This window comes from Manis pentadactyla, chromosome 3 (assembly GCF_030020395.1).
Source record: "Manis pentadactyla isolate mManPen7 chromosome 3, mManPen7.hap1, whole genome shotgun sequence".
Taxonomy (NCBI): Eukaryota; Metazoa; Chordata; class Mammalia; order Pholidota; family Manidae; genus Manis; species Manis pentadactyla.
Genome location: NC_080021.1, coordinates 128420781 through 128439254, shown reverse-complemented (window position 1 = coordinate 128439254; position 18474 = coordinate 128420781). Strand labels below are relative to the sequence as shown.

The 18474-nt window shown below is 60.4% G+C and overlaps 2 protein-coding genes across 2 annotated transcripts in view; one reads left to right on the top strand and one right to left on the bottom strand.

The window, feature by feature from the left end:
- The window catches only part of ZNF484 (zinc finger protein 484), a 214710-nt gene that overhangs the window by 132397 nt on the left and 63839 nt on the right, over positions 1–18474 (top strand). The window lies entirely within an intron of this gene.
- On the bottom strand, positions 5248–10155 carry LOC130683101 (NUT family member 2G-like). The gene is made up of 7 exons (XM_057499372.1): positions 9646–10155; positions 9202–9539; positions 8233–8361; positions 7627–7886; positions 7025–7431; positions 6347–6457; positions 5248–6096 (listed from the first exon to the last, which is right to left on the bottom strand). Exons 1-7 carry the CDS (start codon positions 10153–10155, stop codon positions 5248–5250), a joined length of 2604 nt encoding a protein of 867 aa, XP_057355355.1.

Sequence of the window (18474 nt, the reverse complement as noted above, 5' to 3'; positions counted from 1 at the left end):
TCTACCTCTCCTAGCGCACTGTGGGGTCTGGTAAAGTGCAGTTCAGATCCCTTGGGATGACATCGTGGGGCCAGCCCTGTGCCCAGGAGGGTGACTCAGGGCCGGGCTTTCCCGGGACCACCCCCCTCCGTGCCACCACCACAGCCTCCCCAAACGCAGGGTCCACGGCGCGTCTCCTTTCTAGAAAGCAGCAGCGTGTGGGCGGCAGTCCCTTCTCCCTGCTCAGGGCGCTTCCCTTGTGTCACCTGACCCACCTCCAGAAGCCACCTCCCCAGGGCTACCTCAGCTTTCCAGAGGCCTCCCCGCACCTCCCAGGTGAGATACCCTGGGGCCCAGAGCTCTCTCCCCCCTTGACGGTCTAACCACTGTGCCCGGATAACAGTCACATTTGAATCCCAGGGACCGGTGGGCGGTGGCCCCTGAAACACTGCCACCCAGCCTTCAGGCCTTACCTCCTCCTGAAGTCATCCCCACAGGCTGAGATCCGACCGCAGCTGCTTGGCCGTTCCACCTGGGGAACCGAGTCCAGGACCAGAGAGCAGCCTCCTCCACCAACTGCTCAGGATCCCACTCAGGCAGGGCAAGTTTGAATGTAAACAGGCCTAGAATGTAGGGGCCCAAGACACTCTGCAGTGGGGGAGGGGCAGAGGGCAGGCGGGCTGGGGGCACGAGGGAGGGGGAGACATTCCACGGGCACTCTGGCAGGTGGGCAAGAGCACAGGTGCTCTTCCAGCTTACAGCGCCACACCCTCGGTGGGTGCCTCTCTTGGCCGCTTACAAATCGTTTTTCGGGCTCACAGCACCAAGGTCCTAGCTGATGTTCCCGCTACTTTCATTCCGTGACCATCGACCTAGTGTGCGGCCGGGGCCCCACTGCTTCCTACTGCCCGTCACTGACTTCCACAGAGGCTAGGCTTTCTGAACCCATGGGAACAGGTGCTCTGATGAGCACGCAGGTACTCATGGCCACGGGCAGCCCTGCGTTTGAAATGGGGATGTCCGTGCAGCCGCGAGCCTGTTCGGGGCACTGTGCCCGTCGCGCTTCAGGAAGCAGCCCGTGCGTCCCCAGGGCTGTGTGTGGAGGCCCTGCAGACCCCAGCCAGGCCCCCGTTGCTGGAAAGCCCCAGCCCATCAAAGAAAGGCCCTGCAGACTCCACGTCCAAGACCAGAAATTCCTCCTTTGCGTTTCTTGGAACATCACCCTCCTGCTAAATATGTATGTTTACCTTTTTAATGGTTTTAATGTACTATCTCACACAAGTAAGACCTTCGCATGATCCACAGTCCACTGTAAACACGGAAAGTACAGTGGCGAGTCCTCCTCCCGCCTCTTTCCCAGCAGCCCAGATCGCTGTCCACCGGGAACCGGTGTCATCTGATTGTGCAGATCTTCTCAGACATGTGCTATGTGGCCAAAGGCAAATGCATTCTCTTCTTATTTTTTAAATGCTTTCAGTTTTCTCTTCTGGTGAAAATTCATTTATGTTCTGATATATTTGCAGATATTTACAGCCTTGCAAGCAAGCCACAGTGAGCTTTACTTAACAGAACTCCTGCTGGGGATTGAGAAAAGAACAACTTGCAGACATCTCCCAGGACTTGGGTTTTTATCATGGGAAACCTTAGATGATTTTCACCAAGGAACTTCATATTCAGAGGGATGATGAAGCACAGCATGGTACTGAGACACTCACGAGAGGCAGGCTTCCCTCTTGCTTCCTCCACCAATTGTGGACAAGATTCTCCCTCACGGCTTTCATGTAGGATTTGCTTGTTCTTCTCAGGACCACCGACTGGAAAACCGCACGGTGGAAAAATTATCTCGTCCCAATTCCACACCTCTTTTTATATGACTCCATCAAAAAGCCTAGGCTCCAGAAGCAGATAGAATTGTTAGCCCAAATGTGTTTGAAAACACCAGCCACGCAAGGGGGAGATGACAGTCCTCTGCACTCTGATTTCTGACCATCCCTGCAGGAAGGCCAGGGGCGGGTGTCTTTCGAGAAAACAAAAATCTCCGGACGTGGGTCTCAGGCCTTAGCGGACAGAGGATCTTCCTCCCAGTCAGGGAGGAGCAGCAGAATGGGGAGATCACGTGTGCACACAAGGTTTTAGTGTGGTAGGTGAAGCTGCGGAGTTGACACCCGGTACCCACCTTGCAACAGGCCGGACGGGTGTGTGGAGCTTCTGGGAATGCATTACAAACTCAAGTCCCAAAGTGGCTTCTGCTGCCTGTCTTTTTCATTGCCAGCTCAAGTGCTGCAAAATTCCCTCTGGAAGAGGAGGGGAGTAAAGCTACTCCTACACTGCCTGCTATGCCACTTCAGTTGGCCCCTTGGCCCGTGTGGATCCAGGTCAGAGCGCCATGCTCACGGAGGAGGGTGTGCCCGCCACCCTCCACGCGGAGGCGTGCTCGCCGGGAAACCTGCATGCACTCAGCAGGTGCCGTGAAGGGGACACGTAGTGCAGCAGGCCTGCGGAAGAACCCCGAGTGTTTCCCGGGTGGGTCTAGAGCTCTGAGCCAGGAGTGTTCTCTGAAGAGTTATTTTTACGTTTTAGGCACTAGTCCATTGTGAGACGTATGTTTTGCAAATATTTGCTCCCAGTCTGCAACTCGTCTTTCCATCTTGTTAAGGCGATCACTGGCAGAGCAAATGTTTTCACTATCGTTGAGGTCTGGCGGGAAGCTCTGGAGGGCCGCCCCTGGACTCGGGGGCGGGGCGCGAACCTAGGGAGTCAGCCCGCTGCCCGTGAGGCCTGTGAGACAGGACGGCTGCGAGGCAGCCAGCCCGCGGTGCGTGGGCCCGGCCGCCGAGCGCAGGGTGCGGGCTGGGGGTGCGCAGTCCACAGGCGGCGGAAAGGAGGCCCGGCTCCGACGCCCCGGGACCCTGAAGCCGGGTCCTGCCAGCCGCGGATTCCCGCTTCGCCTCGCGCGTCGCGCGCACGCGCGCCACACGCCCAGGGAGCGGGCGGGCTCCGGGCGCGCGGACCAGCGGCTCCAACGGCTCCCAGGATCCCTTGCGGCGGACCGCTCGCGCTGCGCACGAGCGCGCGGGGCGTGGCCAACGGCCGAGCGGCCGGTCGGGGGTCCGCGGCGGCTAGCCCCGCCCAGCGCGGGAGGGGACGTGGCCGCCGCGTCCTCGCTGCCGGGGGTGGGCGGGGACGCACGGGCGGCTGCCGGCCTCCAGCACCTCGCGGGCTCTCGGCGCCGAGCTGAGGCGGCCCCGGATGATGACTCAGAAATAAAAGGGGTCATAGCAGATAATTATGGACAGCTATGTGCCAACAAATTGGATGACCTGGAAGAAACGGATAAATTCTTAGAAACATAATCCACCAAAACTGAATCAAGCTCAAATAGAAAGTCTGAACACACCAACAACAAATGAGATTGAATCAATTTTTAAAAACCTCCCCAAACAGCAAAGTTCAAGATGGCATGGCTTCACTGGTGAACTCCACCGAACACTTAAAGAGAAATGTAAAAAGTCCTTAAATGGTCCCAAAAAATTGGATAGGAGGGAGCACTTACAAACTCATTTAGATGACCAGCATTACGTGATACTGAAGCTAGACAGGACAATACAATACAATACAGTAAAATTACAGGCCAATATTCCTGATAAGCATAGATGGAAAAATCCTCAACAAAATTGTAGCAAATCAAATTCAACACCACATTAAAAGGATCATACACAATGATCAAGTAAGATTTGTTCCTGGGATATAAGGACAGTTCAACATACCCAAATGAATGTGACACACTGAATTAACAAAAGGAAGGAATAAAATAAGCTATCTCTATCGATGCAGAAATGGGACTTGAGAAAATTCAGCACCCCTTGCACGGTACAAACTCTCAACAAATTGGGTGTAGAAGGAATGTACTTCAACACAATAAAGGCATATATGAAAAACCCACAACAAGCATACTCACTGATGAAAAACTGAAATCTTTTCTTCTAACGTTAGGCAGAAGGCAAAGGTGCCCACCCTCACTGTTTCTATTCAATAGCACCGAAAGGCCCAGTCAGGGGAATTAGGGGAGAAAAAGAAATAAAAGGCATCCAAATCAGAAAAGAAGTAAAACTATCTCTGCTCATGCATGTCACGATCATACATGTAGAAAACCCTGAAGTGTCAACAGCAAAAACTCTTAGAACTCATAAACCAATTTGGCAAACTTGCAGAATACAAAATCAACATATAGAAACCAGTCATGTGTCTAAACAAAAGCACCAAATTACCCTATTCACAGAAGGTCCAGCCCTGGGGGGAGGCGATGGGACAGCAGTGTGGGCATCGTTGAAATGCAAAGGCCCTGAGGCCAGCCTCTCAGGCCACAGCTACATGGGGCCTCCTACCTCAGTGGACGGGACGCTCCTGCACAGAAATCCCCCAGAGAGACGAGGTGCCCCCCCCCCCCGCGCCCAATCTCCTTTCTGAGTGCCCCGATTCTCCTTCCCAGCCCGATGCCCTCTCTGTGCTGAGGGAAGAGGGACTGTCCACCAGCCCACACATTTCATGCGCCCACCGAGGCCGGAGGATGGGCCTTCCACGTCGGTTGTGGAGCCTGTCCCCTCATGACATGCCTTTCCTCTCTGCTCAGCCCCCCAGGAGACCCTGATGCCTGAGCATCCCCCAGCGCCCCAGCCCGCTTCAGCGAGAAAGGGAGGGCCCCCTCTAGACAACGGCTGTCTGCAGGCTCTGTCCAGAAAGTGGGCTGGTGCTGCAGAGAGCACAGGGCCAAAGCAGCTGCCATCCTTCGAAGTTTGGGGTCCTGTGATGACGCTGTGTCCTGGGGACTCCCAAAAGCGGCCTCCAGGAGGGCAGAGGTGGGGCGGGGGAGGGCTTATGCGGGCGGTGGGCAATCGGGAGCCATCTGGAGAATGCACATGAATGTGGAGGGGGAACGGGGACATCATCGCCTTGGGTCCCGGAGCCCGGGACCTTCCTGCTTTCGGCGCCCCTTCCCGTGGAGAAGCCCAGATGCCACTAGGGGCAGAGACGCCGAGCCTTTCGTGACAAAACAGGCTTTATTTGCATTTGCATACAAGGCCCAAATGGGCTGAACACCCCCACCGCCCCACACCTTTCCCACCACCCTCTTATCCCACCCCCCAACCAGCCACCCCCAGGGGCCCTGCCCTCCCACCTCTCCCACCCCACCCTCCCTGTCCCACAGCAGCCAGGATCAGGACTGGGATGTGGAGGAGCCCGAAGCTGCCCTGGAGGGCCGACTCCTCCCTACTGGCTGCAGGGCCGCTTCCTACCCTTCCCTGTGCCGAAAGGGTCCCCCCTTCTCTTCCGGGGCTGTGAGGGGCAGCCCAGCCCCAGAGCCAAGGCTGGTCCCCCAGCGACCCCGAGGCTGGCCCCTGGCAGGGGTGTCTTCCCAGCAGGGGCTGGGCCTGCACACGGGGCCCGACTGCTGGCCTTGCCAGCTGGAGGGCCAGCGGGGCTGAGGCCCGGCTTCTGGGGAGAGCGGGCCTGGGGTACTCCAGGGCGGAGGAGGTCTGAGCCTGGAGTAGGACTCTGGGGCAGTCCCCAGGATGGCAGTGTGTGCTGAGATGCCAGGAGGAAGGCCAGGCTGGGGAGCTCCTCCTCGCCCTCACTGGGCCTGCCCGTGGGCCCCAGGGGCTCCCGAGCAGGACAGGTCTCTCCCGGAGCAGTGGCGAGCCTGGGCCCCAGGCTGGGCGAAGTGCGGCACCGAGCCTGGGGGGCATGGGGCCGCCAGCCAGCCTTCAGGGGAGGGGGCTCCTGGCGTCCTGGAGAGGCAGCGAAGGCTTCGGGCCTCCACACGCCAGCGTCTCCTCGGCTGTGCGCCTGGCGCTGCCCGCAACCAGACTCTGGTGGGCAGGCTTGGTCGCTGGCCCCTAGCTGGGGGCCGTGGCCGTGCCTCTGGGGATCCTGGCCGGCCTCAGACCCAGAAGGCCTTGAGTCCAGTCGGGGTGTGCCGTGACTCGCGGGGGCCTGCACACCCTCCTCCTGCTTCAGTTCCAGGAGTCGCTTCTGCTCCAGCTGCGAGGAGGGAGGGCACCGTGAGGCCGCCCGAGAGGCGGAGGCGGTGCCACGCCAACGATAGCCGCTGCGGCTCTCCTGCCAACCTCACCCCCCAGCTTGGTGCCCCGGCCGGCGTCCTCTCTCTCCTCCCCGGCTCCCCCCATCCTCTCCCTGCCGTACTCCTGCCCGGCCCCCACCCTCAGAGAGGCCCTCCCTGCCACTTCTGCCATGCAACGCAGGGGAACGGTCAGGAAGGAATCCTGTCCTGGGGTCCCCTGCCCTGGCACACCCGGGCTGCCTCTCTCCAGGCTCACCTGTTTCCTTCCCTTTCCCAGCTCACCTGTGCCAAAGACAGTCCTTCCTCCTGCTCCAGCTCCTCAGCGAGGGCCAAGAGATCCAGCTGGGCTTCCGGGCAGGGCAACTCCGCCAGGAAGCGTGGGTGCAGAACTGCGTCCGCCTGGCCCAGAAGGAAGAGGCTGTGAGCATCCTTGGAGGGAATCCCCTGGGCACCCAGAGGACCCAGAGGGCGAGGGAAAAGCAGAGACCAGCCCCAGCCTCCACAACAAGGAGGTGTTGGAAAGACGTGGTCACGGTCCCCGACCACAGGCACACATGCACACGCACAGCATATACACACGTACATGTGTGCATGCCACACACCCCACACGAGACGTGCACGCAAACATATGCACAGCCACACAAGTACATACACAGGTACCTATGCACACACACGCACACACAAGCATGCACACCAACACCCCGCACAACCCTGGCTCACCTGGTTTACCCCTGTACAACACGCAGACACACACATACATTTACACAGATACATATGCACATCCACTGTCACACACACGCACCCGCACACGCATGCGCACACACACACACACACACACACACACACACACACCAGAGCTGAGGAATAAGAACAACTTAATTCCAGCTGCCTGGGCACCACCCCGACATGGGTGGTGGGAGTGCCGCTCCCTGAAATCCTGTAGCACCCTGGCCAGGGCCAGCCTACCTTGTTGAGAAAGTCTCCCTGGGCACAAAGCTCATTGATGTAGGTCAGGAGACCCGCGTCTGGATAGACGCCCTCCTCTCCCTGTGGCGGCTTGGAGCTATCCTCCCCACGTTCTTCACCGGGCAGCCCCTGAGTTGGGCCGCTGGGCCCCAGCAGCCCCTCCATGATCTCCAGGCCCTCTGCCACGGCCTCGAGGGGGATCTCCGTCGGCGCCTCGGTGTGCGGGCTCTGCCGGCATCGCGGTGGCTGGGCGTTGGCGGACTGGGCCCCGGCGCTGGCCTTCTCGCGGATGCGTGCTGAGGAGGGTGCAGGGAAGGAGTGTGGGTAGCCTGGCCGCACCTCCCCAGCACTGAGCGTGCTCAGGGAGGACGGAGCTCGGGGACATTCCCGTGGGGGGTCATGGCCAGCTGGTCCGCAGGCACCAAGGTGTGGAAGGGGACACAGGGCCTCCGAGGGCTTCATGCTGGGGAGGGAGGCCCGCCCTCCTCCCAGCCCCCTGCCCCTTCCAGCACCCCTTGTGGGTCTCTGATCAGGGCAGAGGGGGGTGGCCATGTCCTAAACCTGGCCCATTCCCGTCGGGACCAAGGGAGACCCCACGCTACTGATGGCATCGAGGTCACTGCCCAATGCGCCCGGGATGAGTAGGACCGTGTTGGGGACCGCAGCCTTCCCAGGCTCCCACTGCCTCTGGCCTTTGGCTCCGGGGGAACACGGTGGCATACCTCGCTTCTGGCCCCGCTCTGGGGCTGAGGGCGCCCGAGGAACAGGCCTGAGGGGTGCTGGATGAGGCACGCCCTGCGCCGCCTTCATCCACTGTGCGTTCTGACATTGCCTCGCCTCCTCGGCCTCGAACTCCATGAACCTGGGGCGAGGGAGGCACGGTCCCTTGAGGAGGAGGCCTCCCGGGCCCAGGCAGAGAAGCAGTCAATGGAGAGGTCAGACGGAGAGGGCATGGGGTGTCATGGCCCCGGCCATGGTGGGGAGGCAGGCTGCCTGGGACACCCGACCCCATGTACAGCCCCAGGGCCAGTGTCTGAACCCCCCCCCAATGTCCTGAGACCTTCATGTCTAGACAGAAAAGGTCAGCGTCTGGACAGGTGGGGCTCTGGGGCAGGGGAAACGAGTAGCCAGCCTCCCAAAGTGGGGGGGGCATGATCCCAGAGGGGTACAGGTCTTCATCCTGCCCTTGGCCCAGGGCCCTGACTCACCTTCCCGCCATCACATAGTAGATGCTGCGCTCTGACTTGCTTAGACAATGCCACTTCTGCACGCCCCGCTGCAGGACCTCCTCCCGGGTGATGGTGGGGTTCCAGCGGGCCAGGGTCCGAAGCAGTGGGCTGTAATTCGCCCACTGGGGTCAGTCACCATCTGCAGCCCGGAACCTGCCCACCCCACCTCACACTGTGGAGCCCGCATCCCCAGCATGGAGGACTAAGCCCAGGAGGAGACCGGCAGGGTCTCGGCGGTAGAGGCCAGCCTTCCGGGCCACTGTGGTGCCGCCTGACTCCACAAGCCTCCGCCACGGACTGCGGCCGCCCGTGCCCTCACACCGCAGCTGCCCACTGTGGCCTGGAGAGCTGGGCTGCTCCTCAAATTGGCATTTTCCGGCTAACAACGACAGGCATCAAATGGGCGAGCACAGGCCACGCCATCAGACACCCTGCCTGGACAGCCCAAGGCGCGGGCTCTGCAGGCCTCGGAATGCAGTGGAGTGGCCAGTCAGGAGGCGCCCGGCCATGGTGGGGCTTCCCCGCCCTGGGCTCCGAGTGTGCCGCCCCACCCGCCCCAGTCCCCCCTGCCTCTCCTGGCCTGGACCCTGCACCCAGGAGGGCAGTTGGGCAGAGAGCTGTCTCCTGGGCCCTGGGGTCCCCCGCCTCCCTGAGGGGATGCCCAGGTATCATCCCCTCAGCCCGGTGTTAAAACGGGCAGAACCCTGAGACCGCAGCCTCCAACCCTGGGCCTGCCGGCCAGGGGCCCCACTGTGAGCCCGCAGCGAACCTGTGGTGAGCATTGCAGCCAGAGGCCGGCTGGCTCACAGGGACCGCCCGCGAGATGCGGCCTAAAGGATGTCACCACCAGAAGTGACCGCCTCCCGACAACCAGCCCGGTCAGAGCGAGGGCGACACCGCCCTTGATCCAGGCTGGACACCGTGGCTTCCCCGTTGGACGACACTCACATGAGGAAGCAGGACAGTGCCTCCGCATCGGGACTCTGGGGCAGGTGCCTGCGGGCCAGGGGCTTGCAGTGCTGCCAGCGCCGGAACTTTTCGTTCACGCTGCTGCGGTGGCAGGCGTTCCCGGGCGAGGCGGTGGGCTGCGAGCAGGCCGGGCCGCTGTTCCTAGCGGCCCCAGGTGGACGAGGACTGGCCAATGCTGGGAGCCCGCCAGAGGCCAGCTGGGCAGCTGGCACTGCAGCTCGAGGTGGACGGTGCAGGGACCAGCCTTCATCGCTAGCCTGGGTGCTCCAGGCAGGAGGGGCGGGCAGGATGGTCTTCACTCCCGAGGCCGCCAGGAACTGGGGCACAGGACACACAGCACCCCCACAGAGGGCCCCAGGAGTGCTCCCATGGAGAGGGGCCTGAGTCACGACAAAGGTCTGAGGCTGGGGAGCCTGCACGGGCCTCTGTTCCGGCCAGACGTGCACAGTGACGTTGCAGGCCCCGGGCCAGCCTGGGCCACAGCTGGCCTGTGCTGCCACCAACGGCGTGCTGGGAAGAGTCGGCAGCACCAGGGTGCTTCCTGGGGGCAACACTGGGCCCAGGACGTTCGGTGGGTGCTGCTGCCAGGGGGCCCAGTGTGGCGGGCCGAGGACGGGAGTGGCTGACGGCAGCACTGTGAAAGATGACACGAAGGTGCCAAGGTTGACGGTCCCCTGCGGGCCCGGCACTGGAAACGCTGTCAAGACAGGAGAGGTGCTGAGAGAATCTGTCCTGGGAAGGGTGCCCGGGACTCAGGGGCCGGTGTGCTGGTGGAACCGGGCAGGGCACAGCTGTCCGCAGGGGACAGTCAGGCCCCGACCAGCTGAGACCGTTCCCCTGGAAATGTCTGCCCCACCCGGGCCCCCGGCCCACTCTGCCAAGAAGAGACCTCCCAGCAGGTGCTGCGTTTGTGCCACCAGGCCCTGGCCTCATGGCTGTCTCCACACAAGACTTGCAGACACCTGCCTGCGGGGACGACCCCGACCACAGCCCGTGAGCCGCAGGGCACTCATCCCCCGGGTATGGTCCGGGACCTGGGGCCTTGAGACCCGGCAGTGTCTAAAACACCGGGGCCCACGCCCCTCTGCTTTGCGGTGCCCGTGCCCACGTAAATCCCTCTCTTTCTTGCCTGACACAGCACACCAACGCACTTGAAATGTCCCTCTGCGCGGGAAAGGCCCCGGGACCCTGACTGACATAACCCATCCAGAACCACCCACAGCACACCCTTAACATGGGCCAGGGTCCCTGCCACCGCTCAGGAGCTCCATTCCCAGGAGAGGGTCAGTGGAGGAGGTCTCGTGTGCCCTGAATTCTGTCACTCGACAACCAGTGTGGCCTGCAGAGCCTGGGAAAGGGCTGGCAATGGAGAGCAGAGGGCAGTCAGGGGAGGATCCCTCCGCTTTGGAAAGGAATCAGCACGTGTAGATGTCCCACGGGACAGGCAACCATACTCCACGTCCACTATCATCCCTGGGTTAGTGCCTCGCACACAAGCAAACGCCTCATCTCAAAGGTGAAACGCAAAGCTCAAGTTTGTGAGACACTGGACAGGAGGAAGTGGCTCTGCAGAACTGAGTCTCCTCACAGGGAGAAGGATTCAGGATGACTCAGGAACCCAAGCCCTATCCTGCTGGCGTCACCCGGCTGCCCTGTCCCCGGTGAGCCCAACAACAGCCCACTGCCCAGAGGAGAAGAGCTCCGGCTGGAGGGAGGGTGGCAGGTCTGGGCTCCGGCAGCCAGGGGACGCTGTGGACTTGCTCGTGGAGAGGACACGTGCCTGCAGACTTGGCCACAGATAACAGCCCTGGACAATTTTCTGGCTCAGGCCAAGTCTGTCTACCTCTCCTAGCGCACTGTGGGGTCTGGTAAAGTGCAGTTCAGATCCCTTGGGATGACATCGTGGGGCCAGCCCTGTGCCCAGGAGGGTGACTCAGGGCCGGGCTTTCCCGGGACCACCCCCCTCCGTGCCACCACCACAGCCTCCCCAAACGCAGGGTCCACGGCGCGTCTCCTTTCTAGAAAGCAGCAGCGTGTGGGCGGCAGTCCCTTCTCCCTGCTCAGGGCGCTTCCCTTGTGTCACCTGACCCACCTCCAGAAGCCACCTCCCCAGGGCTACCTCAGCTTTCCAGAGGCCTCCCCGCACCTCCCAGGTGAGATACCCTGGGGCCCAGAGCTCTCTCCCCCCTTGACGGTCTAACCACTGTGCCCGGATAACAGTCACATTTGAATCCCAGGGACCGGTGGGCGGTGGCCCCTGAAACACTGCCACCCAGCCTTCAGGCCTTACCTCCTCCTGAAGTCATCCCCACAGGCTGAGATCCGACCGCAGCTGCTTGGCCGTTCCACCTGGGGAACCGAGTCCAGGACCAGAGAGCAGCCTCCTCCACCAACTGCTCAGGATCCCACTCAGGCAGGGCAAGTTTGAATGTAAACAGGCCTAGAATGTAGGGGCCCAAGACACTCTGCAGTGGGGGAGGGGCAGAGGGCAGGCGGGCTGGGGGCACGAGGGAGGGGGAGACATTCCACGGGCACTCTGGCAGGTGGGCAAGAGCACAGGTGCTCTTCCAGCTTACAGCGCCACACCCTCGGTGGGTGCCTCTCTTGGCCGCTTACAAATCGTTTTTCGGGCTCACAGCACCAAGGTCCTAGCTGATGTTCCCGCTACTTTCATTCCGTGACCATCGACCTAGTGTGCGGCCGGGGCCCCACTGCTTCCTACTGCCCGTCACTGACTTCCACAGAGGCTAGGCTTTCTGAACCCATGGGAACAGGTGCTCTGATGAGCACGCAGGTACTCATGGCCACGGGCAGCCCTGCGTTTGAAATGGGGATGTCCGTGCAGCCGCGAGCCTGTTCGGGGCACTGTGCCCGTCGCGCTTCAGGAAGCAGCCCGTGCGTCCCCAGGGCTGTGTGTGGAGGCCCTGCAGACCCCAGCCAGGCCCCCGTTGCTGGAAAGCCCCAGCCCATCAAAGAAAGGCCCTGCAGACTCCACGTCCAAGACCAGAAATTCCTCCTTTGCGTTTCTTGGAACATCACCCTCCTGCTAAATATGTATGTTTACCTTTTTAATGGTTTTAATGTACTATCTCACACAAGTAAGACCTTCGCATGATCCACAGTCCACTGTAAACACGGAAAGTACAGTGGCGAGTCCTCCTCCCGCCTCTTTCCCAGCAGCCCAGATCGCTGTCCACCGGGAACCGGTGTCATCTGATTGTGCAGATCTTCTCAGACATGTGCTATGTGGCCAAAGGCAAATGCATTCTCTTCTTATTTTTTAAATGCTTTCAGTTTTCTCTTCTGGTGAAAATTCATTTATGTTCTGATATATTTGCAGATATTTACAGCCTTGCAAGCAAGCCACAGTGAGCTTTACTTAACAGAACTCCTGCTGGGGATTGAGAAAAGAACAACTTGCAGACATCTCCCAGGACTTGGGTTTTTATCATGGGAAACCTTAGATGATTTTCACCAAGGAACTTCATATTCAGAGGGATGATGAAGCACAGCATGGTACTGAGACACTCACGAGAGGCAGGCTTCCCTCTTGCTTCCTCCACCAATTGTGGACAAGATTCTCCCTCACGGCTTTCATGTAGGATTTGCTTGTTCTTCTCAGGACCACCGACTGGAAAACCGCACGGTGGAAAAATTATCTCGTCCCAATTCCACACCTCTTTTTATATGACTCCATCAAAAAGCCTAGGCTCCAGAAGCAGATAGAATTGTTAGCCCAAATGTGTTTGAAAACACCAGCCACGCAAGGGGGAGATGACAGTCCTCTGCACTCTGATTTCTGACCATCCCTGCAGGAAGGCCAGGGGCGGGTGTCTTTCGAGAAAACAAAAATCTCCGGACGTGGGTCTCAGGCCTTAGCGGACAGAGGATCTTCCTCCCAGTCAGGGAGGAGCAGCAGAATGGGGAGATCACGTGTGCACACAAGGTTTTAGTGTGGTAGGTGAAGCTGCGGAGTTGACACCCGGTACCCACCTTGCAACAGGCCGGACGGGTGTGTGGAGCTTCTGGGAATGCATTACAAACTCAAGTCCCAAAGTGGCTTCTGCTGCCTGTCTTTTTCATTGCCAGCTCAAGTGCTGCAAAATTCCCTCTGGAAGAGGAGGGGAGTAAAGCTACTCCTACACTGCCTGCTATGCCACTTCAGTTGGCCCCTTGGCCCGTGTGGATCCAGGTCAGAGCGCCATGCTCACGGAGGAGGGTGTGCCCGCCACCCTCCACGCGGAGGCGTGCTCGCCGGGAAACCTGCATGCACTCAGCAGGTGCCGTGAAGGGGACACGTAGTGCAGCAGGCCTGCGGAAGAACCCCGAGTGTTTCCCGGGTGGGTCTAGAGCTCTGAGCCAGGAGTGTTCTCTGAAGAGTTATTTTTACGTTTTAGGCACTAGTCCATTGTGAGACGTATGTTTTGCAAATATTTGCTCCCAGTCTGCAACTCGTCTTTCCATCTTGTTAAGGCGATCACTGGCAGAGCAAATGTTTTCACTATCGTTGAGGTCTGGCGGGAAGCTCTGGAGGGCCGCCCCTGGACTCGGGGGCGGGGCGCGAACCTAGGGAGTCAGCCCGCTGCCCGTGAGGCCTGTGAGACAGGACGGCTGCGAGGCAGCCAGCCCGCGGTGCGTGGGCCCGGCCGCCGAGCGCAGGGTGCGGGCTGGGGGTGCGCAGTCCACAGGCGGCGGAAAGGAGGCCCGGCTCCGACGCCCCGGGACCCTGAAGCCGGGTCCTGCCAGCCGCGGATTCCCGCTTCGCCTCGCGCGTCGCGCGCACGCGCGCCACACGCCCAGGGAGCGGGCGGGCTCCGGGCGCGCGGACCAGCGGCTCCAACGGCTCCCAGGATCCCTTGCGGCGGACCGCTCGCGCTGCGCACGAGCGCGCGGGGCGTGGCCAACGGCCGAGCGGCCGGTCGGGGGTCCGCGGCGGCTAGCCCCGCCCAGCGCGGGAGGGGACGTGGCCGCCGCGTCCTCGCTGCCGGGGGTGGGCGGGGACGCACGGGCGGCTGCCGGCCTCCAGCACCTCGCGGGCTCTCGGCGCCGAGCTGAGGCGGCCCCGGATGATGACTCAGAAATAAAAGGGGTCATAGCAGATAATTATGGACAGCTATGTGCCAACAAATTGGATGACCTGGAAGAAACGGATAAATTCTTAGAAACATAATCCACCAAAACTGAATCAAGCTCAAATAGAAAGTCTGAACACACCAACAACAAATGAGATTGAATCAATTTTTAAAAACCTCCCCAAACAGCAAAGTTCAAGATGGCATGGCTTCACTGGTGAACTCCACCGAACACTTAAAGAGAAATGTAAAAAGTCCTTAAATGGTCCCAAAAAATTGGATAGGAGGGAGCACTTACAAACTCATTTAGATGACCAGCATTACGTGATACTGAAGCTAGACAGGACAATACAATACAATACAGTAAAATTACAGGCCAATATTCCTGATAAGCATAGATGGAAAAATCCTCAACAAAATTGTAGCAAATCAAATTCAACACCACATTAAAAGGATCATACACAATGATCAAGTAAGATTTGTTCCTGGGATATAAGGACAGTTCAACATACCCAAATGAATGTGACACACTGAATTAACAAAAGGAAGGAATAAAATAAGCTATCTCTATCGATGCAGAAATGGGACTTGAGAAAATTCAGCACCCCTTGCACGGTACAAACTCTCAACAAATTGGGTGTAGAAGGAATGTACTTCAACACAATAAAGGCATATATGAAAAACCCACAACAAGCATACTCACTGATGAAAAACTGAAATCTTTTCTTCTAACGTTAGGCAGAAGGCAAAGGTGCCCACCCTCACTGTTTCTATTCAATAGCACCGAAAGGCCCAGTCAGGGGAATTAGGGGAGAAAAAGAAATAAAAGGCATCCAAATCAGAAAAGAAGTAAAACTATCTCTGCTCATGCATGTCACGATCATACATGTAGAAAACCCTGAAGTGTCAACAGCAAAAACTCTTAGAACTCATAAACCAATTTGGCAAACTTGCAGAATACAAAATCAACATATAGAAACCAGTCATGTGTCTAAACAAAAGCACCAAATTACCCTATTCACAGAAGGTCCAGCCCTGGGGGGAGGCGATGGGACAGCAGTGTGGGCATCGTTGAAATGCAAAGGCCCTGAGGCCAGCCTCTCAGGCCACAGCTACATGGGGCCTCCTACCTCAGTGGACGGGACGCTCCTGCACAGAAATCCCCCAGAGAGACGAGGTGCCCCCCCCCCCCGCGCCCAATCTCCTTTCTGAGTGCCCCGATTCTCCTTCCCAGCCCGATGCCCTCTCTGTGCTGAGGGAAGAGGGACTGTCCACCAGCCCACACATTTCATGCGCCCACCGAGGCCGGAGGATGGGCCTTCCACGTCGGTTGTGGAGCCTGTCCCCTCATGACATGCCTTTCCTCTCTGCTCAGCCCCCCAGGAGACCCTGATGCCTGAGCATCCCCCAGCGCCCCAGCCCGCTTCAGCGAGAAAGGGAGGGCCCCCTCTAGACAACGGCTGTCTGCAGGCTCTGTCCAGAAAGTGGGCTGGTGCTGCAGAGAGCACAGGGCCAAAGCAGCTGCCATCCTTCGAAGTTTGGGGTCCTGTGATGACGCTGTGTCCTGGGGACTCCCAAAAGCGGCCTCCAGGAGGGCAGAGGTGGGGCGGGGGAGGGCTTATGCGGGCGGTGGGCAATCGGGAGCCATCTGGAGAATGCACATGAATGTGGAGGGGGAACGGGGACATCATCGCCTTGGGTCCCGGAGCCCGGGACCTTCCTGCTTTCGGCGCCCCTTCCCGTGGAGAAGCCCAGATGCCACTAGGGGCAGAGACGCCGAGCCTTTCGTGACAAAACAGGCTTTATTTGCATTTGCATACAAGGCCCAAATGGGCTGAACACCCCCACCGCCCCACACCTTTCCCACCACCCTCTTATCCCACCCCCCAACCAGCCACCCCCAGGGGCCCTGCCCTCCCACCTCTCCCACCCCACCCTCCCTGTCCCACAGCAGCCAGGATCAGGACTGGGATGTGGAGGAGCCCGAAGCTGCCCTGGAGGGCCGACTCCTCCCTACTGGCTGCAGGGCCGCTTCCTACCCTTCCCTGTGCCGAAAGGGTCCCCCCTTCTCTTCCGGGGCTGTGAGGGGCAGCCCAGCCCCAGAGCCAAGGCTGGTCCCCCAGCGACCCCGAGGCTGGCCCCTGGCAGGGGTGTCTTCCCAGCAGGGGCTGGGCCTGCACACGGGGCCCGACTGCTGGCCTTGCCAGCTGGAGGGCCAGCGGGGCTGAGGCCCGGCTTCTGGGGAGAGCGGGTCTGGGGTACTCCAGGGCGGAGGAGGTCTGAGCCTGGAGTAGGACTCTGGGGCAGTCCCCAGGATGGCAGTGTGTGCTGAGATGCCAGGAGGAAGGCCAGGCTGGGGAGCTCCTCCTCGCCCTCACTGGGCCTGCCCGTGGGCCCCAGGGGCTCCCGAGCAGGACAGGTCTCTCCCGGAGCAGTGGCGAGCCTGGGCCCCAGGCTGGGCGAAGTGCGGCACCGAGCCTGGGGGGCATGGGGCCGCCAGCCAGCCTTCAGGGGAGGGGGCTCCTGGCGTCCTGGAGAGGCAGCGAAGGCTTCGGGCCTCCACACGCCAGCGTCTCCTCGGCTGTGCGCCTGGCGCTGCCCGCAACCAGACTCTGGTGGGCAGGCTTGGTCGCTGGCCCCTAGCTGGGGGCCGTGGCCGTGCCTCTGGGGATCCTGGCCGGCCTCAGACCCAGAAGGCCTTGAGTCCAGTCGGGGTGTGCCGTGACTCGCGGGGGCCTGCACACCCTCCTCCTGCTTCAGTTCCAGGAGTCGCTTCTGCTCCAGCTGCGAGGAGTGAGGGCACCGTGAGGCCGCCCGAGAGGCGGAGGCGGTGCCACGCCAACGATAGCCGCTGCGGCTCTCCTGCCAACCTCACCCCCCAGCTTGGTGCCCCGGCCGGCGTCCTCTCTCTCCTCCCCGGCTCCCCCCATCCTCTCCCTGCCGTACTCCTGCCCGGCCCCCACCCTCAGAGAGGCCCTCCCTGCCACTTCTGCCATGCAACGCAGGGGAACGGTCAGGAAGGAATCCTGTCCTGGGGTCCCCTGCCCTGGCACACCCGGGCTGCCTCTCTCCAGGCTCACCTGTTTCCTTCCCTTTCCCAGCTCACCTGTGCCAAAGACAGTCCTTCCTCCTGCTCCAGCTCCTCAGCGAGGGCCAAGAGATCCAGCTGGGCTTCCGGGCAGGGCAACTCCGCCAGGAAGCGTGGGTGCAGAACTGCGTCCGCCTGGCCCAGAAGGAAGAGGCTGTGAGCATCCTTGGAGGGAATCCCCTGGGCACCCAGAGGACCCAGAGGGCGAGGGAAAAGCAGAGACCAGCCCCAGCCTCCACAACAAGGAGGTGTTGGAAAGACGTGGTCACGGTCCCCGACCACAGGCACACATGCACACGCACAGCATATACACACGTACATGTGTGCATGCCACACACCCCACACGAGACGTGCACGCAAACATATGCACAGCCACACAAGTACATACACAGGTACCTATGCACACACACGCACACACAAGCATGCACACCAACACCCCGCACAACCCTGGCTCACCTGGTTTACCCCTGTACAACACGCAGACACACACATACATTTACACAGATACATATGCACATCCACTGTCACACACACGCACCCGCACACGCATGCGCACACACACACACACACACACACACACACACACACCAGAGCTGAGGAATAAGAACAACTTAATTCCAGCTGCCTGGGCACCACCCCGACATGGGTGGTGGGAGTGCCGCTCCCTGAAATCCTGTAGCACCCTGGCCAGGGCCAGCCTACCTTGTTGAGAAAGTCTCCCTGGGCACAAAGCTCATTGATGTAGGTCAGGAGACCCGCGTCTGGATAGACGCCCTCCTCTCCCTGTGGCGGCTTGGAGCTATCCTCCCCACGTTCTTCACCGGGCAGCCCCTGAGTTGGGCCGCTGGGCCCCAGCAGCCCCTCCATGATCTCCAGGCCCTCTGCCACGGCCTCGAGGGGGATCTCCGTCGGCGCCTCGGTGTGCGGGCTCTGCCGGCATCGCGGTGGCTGGGCGTTGGCGGACTGGGCCCCGGCGCTGGCCTTCTCGCGGATGCGTGCTGAGGAGGGTGCAGGGAAGGAGTGTGGGTAGCCTGGCCGCACCTCCCCAGCACTGAGCGTGCTCAGGGAGGACGGAGCTCGGGGACATTCCCG